Source organism: Micropterus salmoides, unplaced genomic scaffold (assembly GCF_014851395.1).
Source record: "Micropterus salmoides isolate LMB-PRFRI ecotype aquatic unplaced genomic scaffold, ASM1485139v1 Ms_hic_scaffold_10, whole genome shotgun sequence".
Classification (NCBI taxonomy): Eukaryota; Metazoa; Chordata; class Actinopteri; order Centrarchiformes; family Centrarchidae; genus Micropterus; species Micropterus salmoides.
Genome location: NW_024040041.1, coordinates 36,285,399 through 36,300,174, shown reverse-complemented (window position 1 = coordinate 36,300,174; position 14,776 = coordinate 36,285,399). Strand labels below are relative to the sequence as shown.

General features: G+C 45.6%; 1 protein-coding gene across 3 annotated transcripts in view; it reads right to left on the bottom strand.

Moving 5' to 3' along the window:
• The window catches only part of LOC119896009 (integrin alpha-3-like), a 48,753-nt gene extending 45,983 nt beyond the window's left edge, over positions 1-2,770 (bottom strand). Inside the window, exons 1-2 of one of the 3 annotated variants that reach the window (XM_038709474.1) lie at positions 2,524-2,770; positions 759-928 (exon numbers count right to left, since the gene is read on the bottom strand). In XM_038709474.1, coding sequence (XP_038565402.1) covers positions 759-916 — 158 coding nt within the window. In that variant the 5' untranslated portion in view covers positions 917-928; positions 2,524-2,770. Of the gene's footprint in view, positions 1-758; positions 929-2,523 lie in introns of those variants that run through there. The other 2 variants (XM_038709491.1, XM_038709483.1) reach the window with 2 other exon arrangements.
• Between the last annotated feature and the right edge of the window lie 12,006 nt (positions 2,771-14,776).

The window sequence follows — 14,776 nt, the reverse complement described above, 5'->3', positions numbered from 1 at the left end:
AGACAGGTGACAGACTGGTGACAGACAGACAGACAGACAGACAGGTGACAGACTGGTGACAGACAGGTGACAGACTGGTGACAGACAGACAGACAGGTGACAGACAGACTGGTGACAGACAGACAGGTGACAGACAGGTGACAGACAGGTGACAGACTGGTGACAGACAGACAGACAGGTGACAGACTGGTGACAGACTGGTGACAGACAGACAGACAGACAGGTGACAGACTGGTGACAGACTGGTGACAGACTGGTGACAGACAGGTGACAGACTGGTGACAGACAGGTGACAGACAGGTGACAGACAGGTGACAGACTGGTGACAGACAGACAGACAGGTGACAGACTGGTGACAGACAGGTGACAGACAGGTGACAGACAGACAGACAGGTGACAGACAGGTGACAGACAGACAGACAGGTGACAGACTGGTGACAGTCAGACAGACAGGTGACAGACAGGTGACAGACAGGTGACAGACAGGTGACAGACTGGTGACAGACAGACAGACAGGTGACAGACTGGTGACAGACAGACAGACAGGTGACAGACTGGTGACAGACAGGTGACAGACTGGTGACAGACAGGTGACAGACAGGTGACAGACTGGTGACAGACAGGTGACAGACTGGTGACAGACAGGTGACAGACAGGTGACAGACTGGTGACAGACAGGTGACAGACTGGTGACAGACAGGTGACAGACAGTCAGACAGACAGGTGACAGACAGTCAGACAGACAGGTGAGCACTCACAGGTAACGGTCTGTCTTCAGGTCCTGGTGCAGAGCCACAGACAGTCCGAACAGACTTCCGTCTCCGCCCGTCTTCAGCAGCGGGAACGCCGTGTCGAGGTTGGACGCCACGCACACGGCGAGCCACGCAGTCAGCAGGGCGCACACACCTGTCGCCATGGAGACGCTCACCTGAAAGGGCGACGGGCCACTGTGAGACCGGTGGAACAAGCAGCAGCTGCACGGGTGATGGGAAGGCCTGATACTGACTGTTTATTGGTTGTTTGTTGAAGGTCACGTGACCTGCTGAGCGCCTCACTCCTTTATTATGTCGAACATGTAGAGCAGGTGTGTGCGTCTCAGCCTTTCTTATTAAGATTATTTACTTTAACCTGGAACAGCTGTGGAACTATCATCAGAGTAACTTATTGCATTTAATTACTTTTCCAAATTTCTTCTGAACGCTCGCAGCTTGAGAGGCAGTTTAACTGCCACAACCAATCAGAAGCCTCTTTACTAACTAGCGGTGAAACGCAGAGGAAGAAGAAAACCTGCAGAGCAACAACATGAATTCTGTCCAGCTGCTTACAGGAAAGATGTGATGTTTGTTCTATTATGACTAGGGCTGAGCACGGTAACGCAGTTTATTCAAAAGTAGTATTATTTTGAAAATGCGCTGCTGCTGGCTCTGAGTGCAGTCACGGGTCACAGGAGGGCGGTGTTGATCAGCTGGGCGGCTTCGGTAGGCTGGACGCAGCGTCAGGGCCAAGCAGGTAAACAAAAGCAGCACCAGCGATCAAACGCCACAGCCAAGAGGACAGCTGCACATGTCGGTCTGAGCTCCTCAGGTGATCAGACAGGGAGACGGCGCTCCGCGGGTAAACGGCGGCCGCTCTATGGAGAGTTCTGCGCGCTACGCAGCTGTCGCCTATTTAACTTCAGTTAAATTACAGGCTGCATAACTCTAGCTGAGAGGCCTTCATCTGGGTTTGCAGGGACGCTCTGCCGTGTGAATTCCCTCCTGTTGGTGTCCTGGTTAGTAAAACTCCCAAACAGCAGGATCAGTCTCGTTCTTCATGCTGCGTCGCGTACAAAAAGTTCAATAATATTCAGCTTCGGCGGCGGCTGAGCAGCTTCTGATTCTCTGGACTCTGGATAACAGCTAACGCCCGGCAGCAGCCGACAGCTTCAGTTTAATGTTTGATTTGATCACATTAAAGATGTTTAAGTTGAAATTTACAGAAATAATCTATTGCTGCTGTGTAAAGGGAATACTGCTGGGAAACCACATGTAACAGCAGGACATTCAAATAACGTTTTGACTGTTGCCCAGCACTAATTATTATTTATTATTTTTATTATTAATTTTATTTATTTATGTTGTCATTTAATCACATGTAAGCAGTTCCTCTCCAACACCTCACGGTCTACAGCAGATTACACAGAAAGTAAAATCTAACACAGAACATCCTCCAGCACATTTACTCCAGTACTGTACTCGTGTATAATTCTGAGGTATCTGTACTTTACTTGAGTATTTCCATGTTTTACTGCTGTATACTCTCTCTGCAGACTCAGGCTGAAGTTAGTGAAGATGAAATGAAAGCAGGTGAATGTAAAGCCTCAGTCTGACCCACAGTTTGATCACAACACGTCACTGAAGAAGCTCGAGCGTTTGTGCTCCGTTAGTGAAAGTAAAACAGGCTGTAATCAGACACTCAGCGATTACTGAGCAAAAGATTAAATCCAGCATTAAATGCATGAAGTCTGGCTGAGAGAGAACTGACCTTCTCCTCCTGCGCAGCCTGAAGCCTTCCGCTCACCAAAGCTTTACTTCAACGGGTCGTGGGGTCGATTCCCGCTGAGCTCCGTCTGCCTTCTCCTCCGCCTGCCGTCTGAACTGCACATGCTCCGCTGCCTGCTTTATCTCCACGCCGCTCCACCTTCCTGCCTCGCTCTCCCTCTCATTCTCATTCTCCAGCTGTGCTCGCTCGCCCTCAAATGAAATCATGTCTCTCTCCCGCCCACATACGCACATTAACACACACACACAGACACACACACACACAGGCACACACAGACACACATACACACAGGCACACACACACACACACACACACACACACACACACACACACACACATACACACAGAAAGACACACACACACACACACATACACACATGCACATTAACACACACACACACGCACATTAACACACACATACGCACACACACACAGAAAGACACACACATGCACAGACAGACACACACACGCACACACACACACACACACACACACACACACACACACACACACATACACACATGCACATTAACACACACACACACGCACATTAACACACACACATACGCACACACACACACAGAAAGACACACACATGCACAGACAGACACACACACACACACACACACACACACACACACACATACACACATGCACAGACAGACACACACACGCACACAGAAAGACACACACATGCACAGACAGACACACACACGCACACACACACACACACACACACATGCACAGACAGACACACACACGCACACACACATACACACATGCACATTAACACACACACACACACGCACATTAACACACACACACAGAAAGACACACACATGCACAGACAGACACACACACGCACATTAACACACACACACAGAAAGACACACACATGCACAGACAGACACACACACGCACATTAACACACACACAGAAAGACACACACACACACACACACACATACACACATGCACATTAACACACACACGCACATTAACACACACACAGAAAGACACACACACACACACACACATACACACATGCACATTAACACACACACACGCACATTAACACACACACATACGCACACACACACACAGAAAGACACACACACACACAGAAAGACACACACATGCACAGACAGACACACACACACATACACACATGCACAGACAGACACACACACGCACACACACACACACACAGAAAGACACACACACGCACACAGAAAGACACACACATGCACAGACAGACACACACACACATACACACATGCACAGACACACGCACACACACATACACACATGCACAGACAGACACACACACGCACACACACATACACACATGCACAGACAGACACACACACATACACACATGCACAGACAGACACACACACGCACACACACATACACACATGCACAGACAGACACACACACGCACACACACATACACACATGCACAGACAGACACACACACGCACACACACATACACACATGCACATTAACACACACACACGCACATTAACACACACACACACAGAAAGACACACACATGCACAGACAGACACACACACACACACATTAACACACACACACACACACATTAACACACGCACACACACACATTAACACACGCACACACACGCACACACACGCACATTAACACACACACAAACATTAACACACACACACAGAAAGACACACACACGCACATTAACACACACACACAGAAAGACACACACACAGACAGACACACACGCACATTAACACGCACACACATGCACATTAACACACACACACACAGAAAGACACACACAGACACACACACGCACATTAACACACACACACATACACACATTAACACACGCACACACACATAAACACACGCACACACACACACACATAAACACACGCACACACACGCACACACACACACATTAACACACACACACACACACACACATTAACACACGCATACACACACACATTAACATTAACACACACACACACACATTAACACACGCATACACACACATTAACACACACACACACACACACATTAACACACACACACACACACACACATTAACACACACACACACACACACACATTAACACTCGCACACGCACACACACACATTAACACTCACACACACACGCGCACACACACACACATTAACACACGCACACACACACACATTAACACACGCACACACACACACACACACACACATTAACACTCGCACACACACACACACACACACACACACCGGTCATAAATGGATTCAGGACGTCTGGGCGTGCGAGGGCACCTTGAATGTCTCGCTCTCTTTACACACAAACCCTGCTGTTTGTAATGTGTGTGCGTGAATCTGTGAGTAACACGCTTCTTCTTCTGGGCTTATTTTGGCTTCCTGTCTTTGTGACCACTTCCTCCTTTTCTCCTTTTTCTGTTTTTCAGAAAGAATGTAATTAGTCATCCTCACACGCACACACTCACTAACACTTCTAGACTTGTGAGGTCACTGAACGCCACCCGGCCAAACCCGAGCCCCAGCGTTTCTTGCGTCTCGCACGTGGAATGGTGCGATAAATAAACAGCTTTAGGATGAAAAAAGTGAACTCTATGAAACACTGAATGAAGGAGCTGAAGTGACGAGTTAAAGCTCGGTTTCTTGAATTAGCCACATTTTGACTGGAGTCTGGTGTGAGTCTCCTCCCACGTGTCGGTGCAGTCGAGCAGCGTGGGTCTCATCACTGTGGCAGGACTGCTGCACCAAACCCCATTAAAAAACTGACGTACTGCGAGTTCCCTCTGATGCTGCCAGGTTTCTCCTCCACGCACACGGGACGCATTTCACTGCTGATCCTGAACCCGGTTCTGACCCGAAACCCTAAAACAGATCATTGACCAAACACGCGTGTCTGCAGCTGCATCAGTGTCCTGACACACACACACACATCAGAGGCAACAGCAGTAACAGAAACGGATCCAAGGCTTCCTGTTCCTGAACGCACCGCTGACCCCGTGCACGCGCTCAGTCTCTGCTGCTCAAAGCAACTACAAAAAGACGCCTCCTCGTGTTCACACCTGAGAACAAGTTCCTGCTGCGGGACATAAACAAAGTGCTGGGAGTAAACCTCCGATTGGTCGAGCTGAACAGCCAATCAGAAAGCTCCGTGTCCCACTTCTACATCCTGAATGAGCTGAAACCTGATCCTGGTACTGCGTGTTGGACCGCTCACATGATTAGGCACTCCTTCAGTAGTGTCTCACATCTTTCTTCTCCATTTACAAGGTACAAGGTAAATTTAATCGTCACGTTACAACAGGGTTGTAAGATGAAATGAATATTAACATAAATGTACAAGCTGGCTGCAGAACATTGACTGTGAAGCCATTAGGTAAGAACATTTTTGTGGCATGTGGCATCCATAATTTCTTATTGTGTCCCTCAAAGTGTTGACCACATATTCCACCCCTGCTATTGAAAGAGGGAAAGCTTCCTCTCTGCAAGTACTGACCACCCAGTGTTCACCTGATCATCAGTCAGGGCCACAGTGCTGACTTTGTGTGCATACTTGCTGAGGCCCAGCAGGTCTTACTGCTGGCAGCTTTTCTGCACAGGTAACTTCAGCTTTTTCAAGGTTTTCCTCATCTATGTGTTTTCTGAATAATATATACACACATAAATACCCATTTGTTTTACTCATAAAAGGAGGAACTGCCCTCATAAAACATAGTAGACTTAATCCTGAGAGCTTTTCCTTTGTGAAAGCATGAATGTTGTTAACACATTTTATAAATGTTTAACACTAATTCATGGAGGGAGGAACTGCTCAGGCACATTTGTGCACTAAAATGTTACCACATTTGTGAGATTACAGAGGAGGTGAAAGGTCAAAGTTCAACGAAAAAGCCAAAGTAGTCTATTTTGCTTTCTAACTTTGTTTTGTTTGCATTTGTTAGCGTACTATTGTAGAATATCAGCCAGAACATTATGTAATATGGCCTCACAGACCTGACGTCCCGAGAAGACGTTCTCTGCCTGTTTTCTGAAAAATGTAATAATGTGTTGGGACATAAGGGCTCAGATTAGGGCTGTGACAATGCACAATATCGGGTTCAAGAGAACATGACGAGATGTTTAACACTATTCTGAGGAAATCTTCAACGCTGAAATATTTGATATGACATTTTGTATGTTAAACACTTAAATTCCTGTATTCTCAAAGCATTTTCATTTGTAATTCAACATTTCTTGTTGCAAGCTATTTTTTTAAGTTATGCTTTCAAAAAGTAAAGGGGACAAAATCAGCCACTGTTCCCAGTGTCAATGACACCTTTGGACTGACTACAGACCTGCCAGATTTGAGGACCTCATAAAATGTTCTTACCTTGCAGCTATAATTCATAATATTATAGCGTTTATTATTGCCATTGGAAATATACTATGCAGTGGTGCTTGAAGTTTCTGAACATTCATTGCCATTGAAATGTGCATTATATGTTGAATAAATGTTTAAGGCTTGTATGGATTCTCTTCACTTGCATTACACAGTGGGAGTGTTGGATATTATACACACTGGAATGTGTCTGGAGAAGAAAGATTCACACAGCACATATAGCACAGTGGTAAATCATTCTTTTGGCCAGATGATCTGTATTATGATATTTCTGCTAAGAAGCTGACAGTAGTGGTAGAACCAGGTTAGAACAGAAGGGGATGCAGGTTTAACGCTTTGACTTGGCCGTTCCAAAACACATGCAACACAACGAGGCCAGATCATGATACTACCACCAGCACGTTTCACAGATGGTAGAAGGTTATTATGCTGGAATGTTTTCCTTTTGCCAAACATAACCTTGAGCAAACTGCAGATATGCATGAATGTACCTTTAGGGAAGGAGTGGCTTTGTGGTGTGGTAAATCATTCTTTTGGCCAGATGATCTGTATTATGATGTATTTGTTGCCTGAGCTGCTAAGAAGCTGACAGCAGAACCAGGTTAGAACAGAAGGGGATGCAGGTTTAACGCTGGGCTGTGGGTGAATGAAGATGGTAACTAGGTTACAAATAAATCCTTAATAATAAAAAACAAGTAACCTGGATTTAAAACAGCTTACAAAGACACAAACTGGACATTCATTTAAATACTGCCACCTGCTGGTAGAAAGGCCAAACAGCTCTATTACTATGAAAACCACATTATATACGGATTTAATATTAAAAATATAGTGCCAACACACAATAATTACCTTGGTTAACCAACTGTGTTCCACCAAACAATGCGTACATTAAACGTGACTCTTGCTGTTTACATGAAGAAATGCACAATATTATATATTGCATAATCAACTGCTGTTGCTAACATATTTCTCTCGGTCCAGGTTTATTTATTGATTGATTGAATCAGCGGCAGATGTCGTGGCATCGTAACGTTAGATTGAGACCAGAAATCCCACACAAACAACGGCAGGTTCCTGGGTGAATCTGTGGCATTTCAGGGTCACCAGAAATACCACATAAACGGCAAAAGGGGCCGTGGCATATCAGGGGAAAAAAAACTTTTACTGCCAAAGACAAGTAAAAACAAAGAGATCATTTTATTATTCTATTTGAAATATATTTATACTCAATGATGATGGTTTATATAATGTATAATATAATATAATTATTTTTGGGGGCCCCTGTCAGGGGCCCTTCAGTACTCACTGGTACCTGATTAGGTGGCTCTGCACTTCACGTTTCTTTGGATCTTTCTTTAGTGATTTTGTCCAACATGATACAACATGTGTGCATCAGTTCACTCTTCTTGGACTACTGTGAAGGAAGCATAAATAATGTAAAACAACTGAAAAATAACTGTTCCCGGCCTCACATGTCTCATTCATCACAAGGTGACACAATTACAATGGACACACATCCTTAGAGAGGTCACACACAGCTTAACTTTGTTCTCTGTAGAACCAAAAGGAAAACTACATCTCCCATAATGCCACGGGTCGTGCAGCGCAACTCTAATTGGGCGGCGGCACTTCGAAGAGATACAGTTGAAAATGTTGTTACGCTAAGATTGCAATAACTTCAAAACGGATTATAGTACAACCTTTTGCTTGTACTATTATACAGTCTGACAGCGTTCTTACAGAACATAGTTATAGGACCACAATTTAGCTGCTGGGACTACTTTTATTGGCTAAACGACCTGTGAACATAGTCTCTTTAGCTCCAAACACAGACAGTAAGACAGCCTCTCGTACGCACACACCACATAACAATGGGAGGGGTTCACCGATCACATGGTCAACATGTTGACATGAAAAATAAAGAAATACAGCGAATATAACCTCTGAACTCAACCGCAAACAGTCTCACAACATGTTAAGAGTGATATAATGTAATCATTGGAAACAATAAACAAAATTATACCAGTTTTACAAATGTGTACTACCCTCCTCTTCTTAGCAAATGCAACATTCTCCCAAGATTCGTATGTCCGGCTGACATAAATAAAGTTTGCTGAAATAACTGTTTACAATTAGTTACCAGTGAATATTTGAGGGGTGACTCGTAACCATTTCCATGTTACTAGTCAGTAGTATTTGGATACGTGTTAGTAGTACCTAATCAGAAATGACGTCTGATCTGCGCAGCGCCGTAAATTTCAGGGGCAGAAATGTGGCAGCAGTTTCTGGCTGTGCCAGTGAAGAAAACAGGCGCCAGTTCCCTGATTGGTTAATGTTCAGTACGAACGTGTCATAATCAAATATTTCTGCACCAATTTCTGGTGGAATGGTGGAATTATTTATATGAAGGGAAACAAAAGCAAGGTGGCAGGAGACAATTGAGAATATAAGGCAGGAATCAGCAGCTCGCTGTTTCAGCTTCAGATTTCAGTCGCATGTTTTCTTCTTGTTTCACTTGTGTATTTGGGATAGTCTATGCTGTTGCAAAGGTATTAGCAACATTGTTGAGGTACATAATGATGTGCTCCTCCGGGGCAACAGCGACATCCACAATCTCTTTTGCCAGCAACTCCTCAACCCCCCGACAACATCTCTACAACCTTCACAGTGGAGAAATGCAACTCCTTGCAGTCTTCTCTAAAATCGACACTATCTACAGCAACTTCACTACTTCCCCTGTCCCCTCAACCCCCACCTGCCCCCAACCCTCCTCACTCTCAGTCACTGTCTTGTTTCTCAGCTCTGCCCCCCTTTAGAGCTGTCACAATTCACCACAAAATAAATAACTCCACCTGCAGCTTAGACCCCATCCCATCATCCCTAATCAAGACCTGCCCTCCATCCATCTCCCCACTCATCATCAAAATCATTAATTCCTCCCTCACATCTGGATCAGTCCCCACAACACTCAAAGTTGCAGCTGTCACCCCCCATCCTCAAGAAACCTGGTCTCAACCCCGACATCATGTCCACTTTCCGACCCATCTCCAATCTCCCCTTCCTATCAAAAATACTGGAACGTGTCATCGCTGCTCACATTCAAACCCACCTCACCACTAACAACCAGTTTGAACCATTTCAATCTGGATTCCGCTCACAACACAGCACTGAAACAGCCCTCCTCAAAATAACCAATGAGTTGCTTCCTTTAGGCAATATTATCAGGAAACATTCCATAAGCTTTCATTGTTATGCAGATGATACTCAGTTATATCTATCGATCAAGCCAGATGAAACTCATCAGTTAGCTAAACTTCAAATGTGCCTTCAGAATGTTAAAACCTGGATGACCTGTAATTTTCTCATGTTAAACTCAGATAAAACTGAAGTTATTGCTCTGGGGCCTAAGCACCTCCGTGACGCATTATCTAAAGATATAGTTTCCCTGGATGGCATCGCCCTGGCCTCCAGCACCACTGTGAGGAATCTTGGAGTTATCTTTGATCAGGACATGTCGTTTAAGTCTCACATTAAGCAAATTTCAAGGACCGCCTTTTTTCACCTACGTAATATTGCGAAAATCAGGAACATCCTGTCCAAAAATGATGCAGAAAAACTAGTCCATGCATTTGTTACTTCTAGGCTGGATTACTGCAATTCCTTATTAACAGGCTGCTCGAAAAAGTCCATTAAGACTCTTCAGCTGATCCAGAATGCTGCAGCACGTGTTCTGACAGGAACCAGGAAAAGAGATCATATTTCTCCTGTTTTAGCTTCTCTGCATTGGCTTCCAGTAAAATCCAGAATAGAATTTAAAATCATTCTTCTTATCTACAAAGCTCTTCATGGTCAGGCACCATCTTATCTTAAAGAGCTCATAGTACCTTATTACCCCACCAGAGCACTGCGCTCCCAGAATGCAGGGTTACTTGTGGTTCCTAGAGTCTCCAAAAGTAGACTAGGAGCCAGAGCGTTCAGCTATCAAGCTCCTCTCCTGTGGAACCAGGTTCCAGTTTGGGTTCAGGAGGCAGACACCATCTCCACATTTAAGAGTAGGCTTAAGACTTTCCTCTTTGATAAAGCTTATAGTTAGGGCTGGCTCAGGTGAGTCCTGAACCATCCCTTAGTTATGCTGCTATAGGCCTAGACTGCCGGGGGATTTCCCATGATGCACTGAGCTCCTCTCTCCTCTACTTTCTCTCCCTCTGTATGCAACCTCATCCCATTATTGCATGTTACTAACACAACTTCTCCCCTTTCTGGTAGTCTTGTGCTTTCTCGTCCCTCTCCTCTCTCCTATCACTTCCTGCAGGTTTTCTGGCTCTGGAGCTGTGGAGTCTGGATCTGTGGTTGCGGGCGACCTGCTGCCCCCGTGTTCCTGCTCGACACCCTCTGCTGCAACGACTATTGTTACTAGTCTTATTGTTATTATTGTTATTATAATCATTAACATTACGATGGTTACCATTAACACTATTATAAATATCTGTACCATTTTTCATTTAGTCTATAGCAACATTACCTTCACTGTCTGTACCTCTGTGTGTATATTGTGTAGGCTCTCTCCCTCTCTCTCTCCCTCTCTCTCTCCCTCTCTCTCTCCCTCTCTCTCTCCCTCTCCCTCTCCCTCTCCCTCTCCCTCTCCCTACCGGTCGAGGCAGATGGCCGCCCACCCTGAGTCATGGTTCTGCTCGAGGTTTCTGCCTCTTAAAGGAAGTTTTTCCTTGCCTCTGTCTCCTAGTGCTGCTCTTGGTGGGAACTGTTGGGCTTCTGTAAATAACATCATAGAGTACGGTCTAGACCTGCTCTTTTATGAAAAGCGCTGTGAGATAACTGTTGTTGTGATTTGGCGCTATATAAATAAAATTGAACTGAATTGAATTGAATGACCTCCTCCTCTCCGCCGACTCCGGCCACCTCACCATCCTAATCACGCTCGACTTCACTGCAGCCTTCGACACCATCAACCGCTCCACTCTTCTCTCCCGACTGGAAACCTACTCCAATATTATCCGCTGCACTCTCCTGGCTCCGCTCCTACCTCACCAACAGACAATAGCTCATCAACATCAATAACTGCTCCTCCTCCACTGCTCCTCTGTCACAAGGCGTCCCCCAAGGCTCTGTGCTCGGTCCTCTCCTGTTCATCATACGTAGATATGGTCTCCGCTTCCACCACTACGCCGATGACGTCCAGATCTACATCTCCACCAAATCCATCACCACAGTTACCTCTGCAACTCTGACCAGCTGCCTCACCGACATACAAACCTGGATGCAAACCAACTTCTTACAGCTCAGTTACAATAAATCTGACATGATCGTCATCGGCCCCAAATCGCTCACAAAACACACCAACAACTTCAGCCTTTCCATCAACAGCTCCACCCTGTCTCCATCCCCACACATCCGCAACGTAGGAGTCCTCTTTGACAGCATCCTCACGTAGCTTTATTTTGAAAATCTAACAAGAAGTTGCATGTTTATTCTTGCTAACTTGACCGCGGAGCCCAACACGTCTAAAGAAGCGAAACCAAAAGGAAGCAGGGAGTTTAAAAGGGTCTGGTTATGGAGAGCCAACGGCGCTCAGCAGCTGCTGCTGACGGCAGAGAAGAGGACGCTGAGAGAAATGACTGCAGCTGGAGCGCTCAGTAATATCGCTGCGGCTCCTGGTGTAGTGTTTAATATTTGGCTGCAAAGTTGGTGACATCATTAGTGATGTAATCATAACAAATAATACCCAGTATCTCTGTCTCTAATCAGCCACCTGTTTACTTATTATTTATTCATCGTTCTCTCTTTCAGAGCTGTCTCATTTGTATCTACCGTTTACCCAACCTCCCTCATGTACAGCACCTGCACTTATTTATTCCAGCGTCCTTTGTACTCACCACACTGTGTGCACCTGTATATCACATCCACCTCCGACATGTACATAATAATAATAATTCACTCCTGCATTCTTTGCACTCTGCTCTCTGCACTGTTGTCTCAATCTGTCTGTTTTGTTTATAGTGTGTAAATATGAGTACGCTCATGGCGAGCGTTGTACAACCAGAGCCAGACTCCTCGTATGTGCACACATACCTGGCGATAAAGCCCGATCTGAAATGCACCTGTACAGCTGTATTTATTTACCACAGCGGTGAGTTACACTCACCAGACTACAGACGTCAGTATTAAAATCATAATAAGCATCATAATCAGGTGAATCCGATGAGACTCACCTGAGGGACTTTTATTTTGACGCAGACAGGAAGCAGCTCAGAAGGGTTCAGCTTACAGATTGAGCCCCGACAGGTGAGAAAACCGACAGTCCCTCAAGGCATCACGAAGCAGCTCCGAGGACAGCTGGGACATCACAGCTATCGATTACCTTGGGGCCCCAAGAGGGCCCCCGGCGCCTGTGTGGGGACTTGGTGTCATTTCCTGTTCTGAGCAGCCAGACAGGAAGTCACATCTGTAGATAAAGAGGGGCTAAACAGGAAGGCGGCCGTTTGTGATGATGAGATTATTAAACAACAGCAACATTTTCACACCTACATTTAAATAACTTTACCGCCATCAGACTGGCTTCTTCCTCCAGACCTCAGAGTCCAGACCTCAGAGTCCAGACCTCAGAGTCCAGACCTCAGAGTCCTGACCTCAGAGCCCTGACCTCAGAGCCCTGACCTCAGAGCCCTGACCTCAGAGTCCAGACCTCAGAGTCAGAGCCCTGACCTCAGAGTCCTGACCACAGAGTCAGAGCCCTGACCTCAGAGTCAGAGCCCTGACCTCAGAGTCCAGACCTCAGAGTCAGAGTCCTGACCTCAGAGTCAGAGCCCTGACCTCAGAGTCCTGACCTCAGAGTCAGAGTCCTGACCCCAGTGTCCCCAGTCCAGAGTCCAGAAACTTTGGGTAGAAGTCAGTGCAGTTTGTTTGGCAGCTGGTGGAACGGTGCAGAACGGGCCGAGAGGGATCCAACCAAGACTGGACCGGATCCGAATCACAGGGTTGACACACAGCTGGTTGGCTCCCATCGTCTGGGAGGGAATCTACAACCCAACATGAGGAGACAGGCGCGTGGCTTTGGAAATACATTTTAATCCTTCTTGAGCTCAGCGGTTCAGACATGAGGGTCCCTAAATGGGCTCAGATTTTGTGTGTGCGCTCCCACCGGGCCAGATCATCCACAATCACCAGATCCAGAACCACTGCTATTCTGATGACACACACAGACTTTCAGTCTGGAGACTGGTGTTTGTTCCCCGTATGAAACCAAAAGTCAGCATCGAATGTTTTTATGTAAGTTTGGCAAGTAACGTTACTCGGCTTAAATTAGTTCAAAAGGTGTCGTTGTTATTTTCAGCCAAACCGTGACCTCTTCTTAAACCTCACCAAATCATTTCAGTGCCCAAACCCAACCAAGTAATGAAGTAAGTCTTATAATTGTTTTTGGTGCCTAACCCTGACCAAACTACAATGTTTCACAACGCTAGTTTTATTTTGAAAGTTTAACCGGATGTTGCAGAGCTTTAGCTTCGCTAACTTGATTGTGAGGGGCCCTCCGCCGAGGGGTCTGGACCAAGCGTCCCTACGTGGCGTGTTGCAAGCGTGTTGGCTGCCCTGCCCAAAGATCCAATAGAAGTGAGATGCTTCACTCTGTAGCTCTCAAAGTTAAGACCCACCTAGGATGAAATTTAATACCTACTTCACTGCCGTTTAACGGAAAATCTGTATAAATTTTAAGCCCGAGAAAATTATTTACTAAGTTACATGAATTTAATAAAATATTTTATTATAATACATTCATATTTAACAAACTATAGCTTTGGGGTGTGTT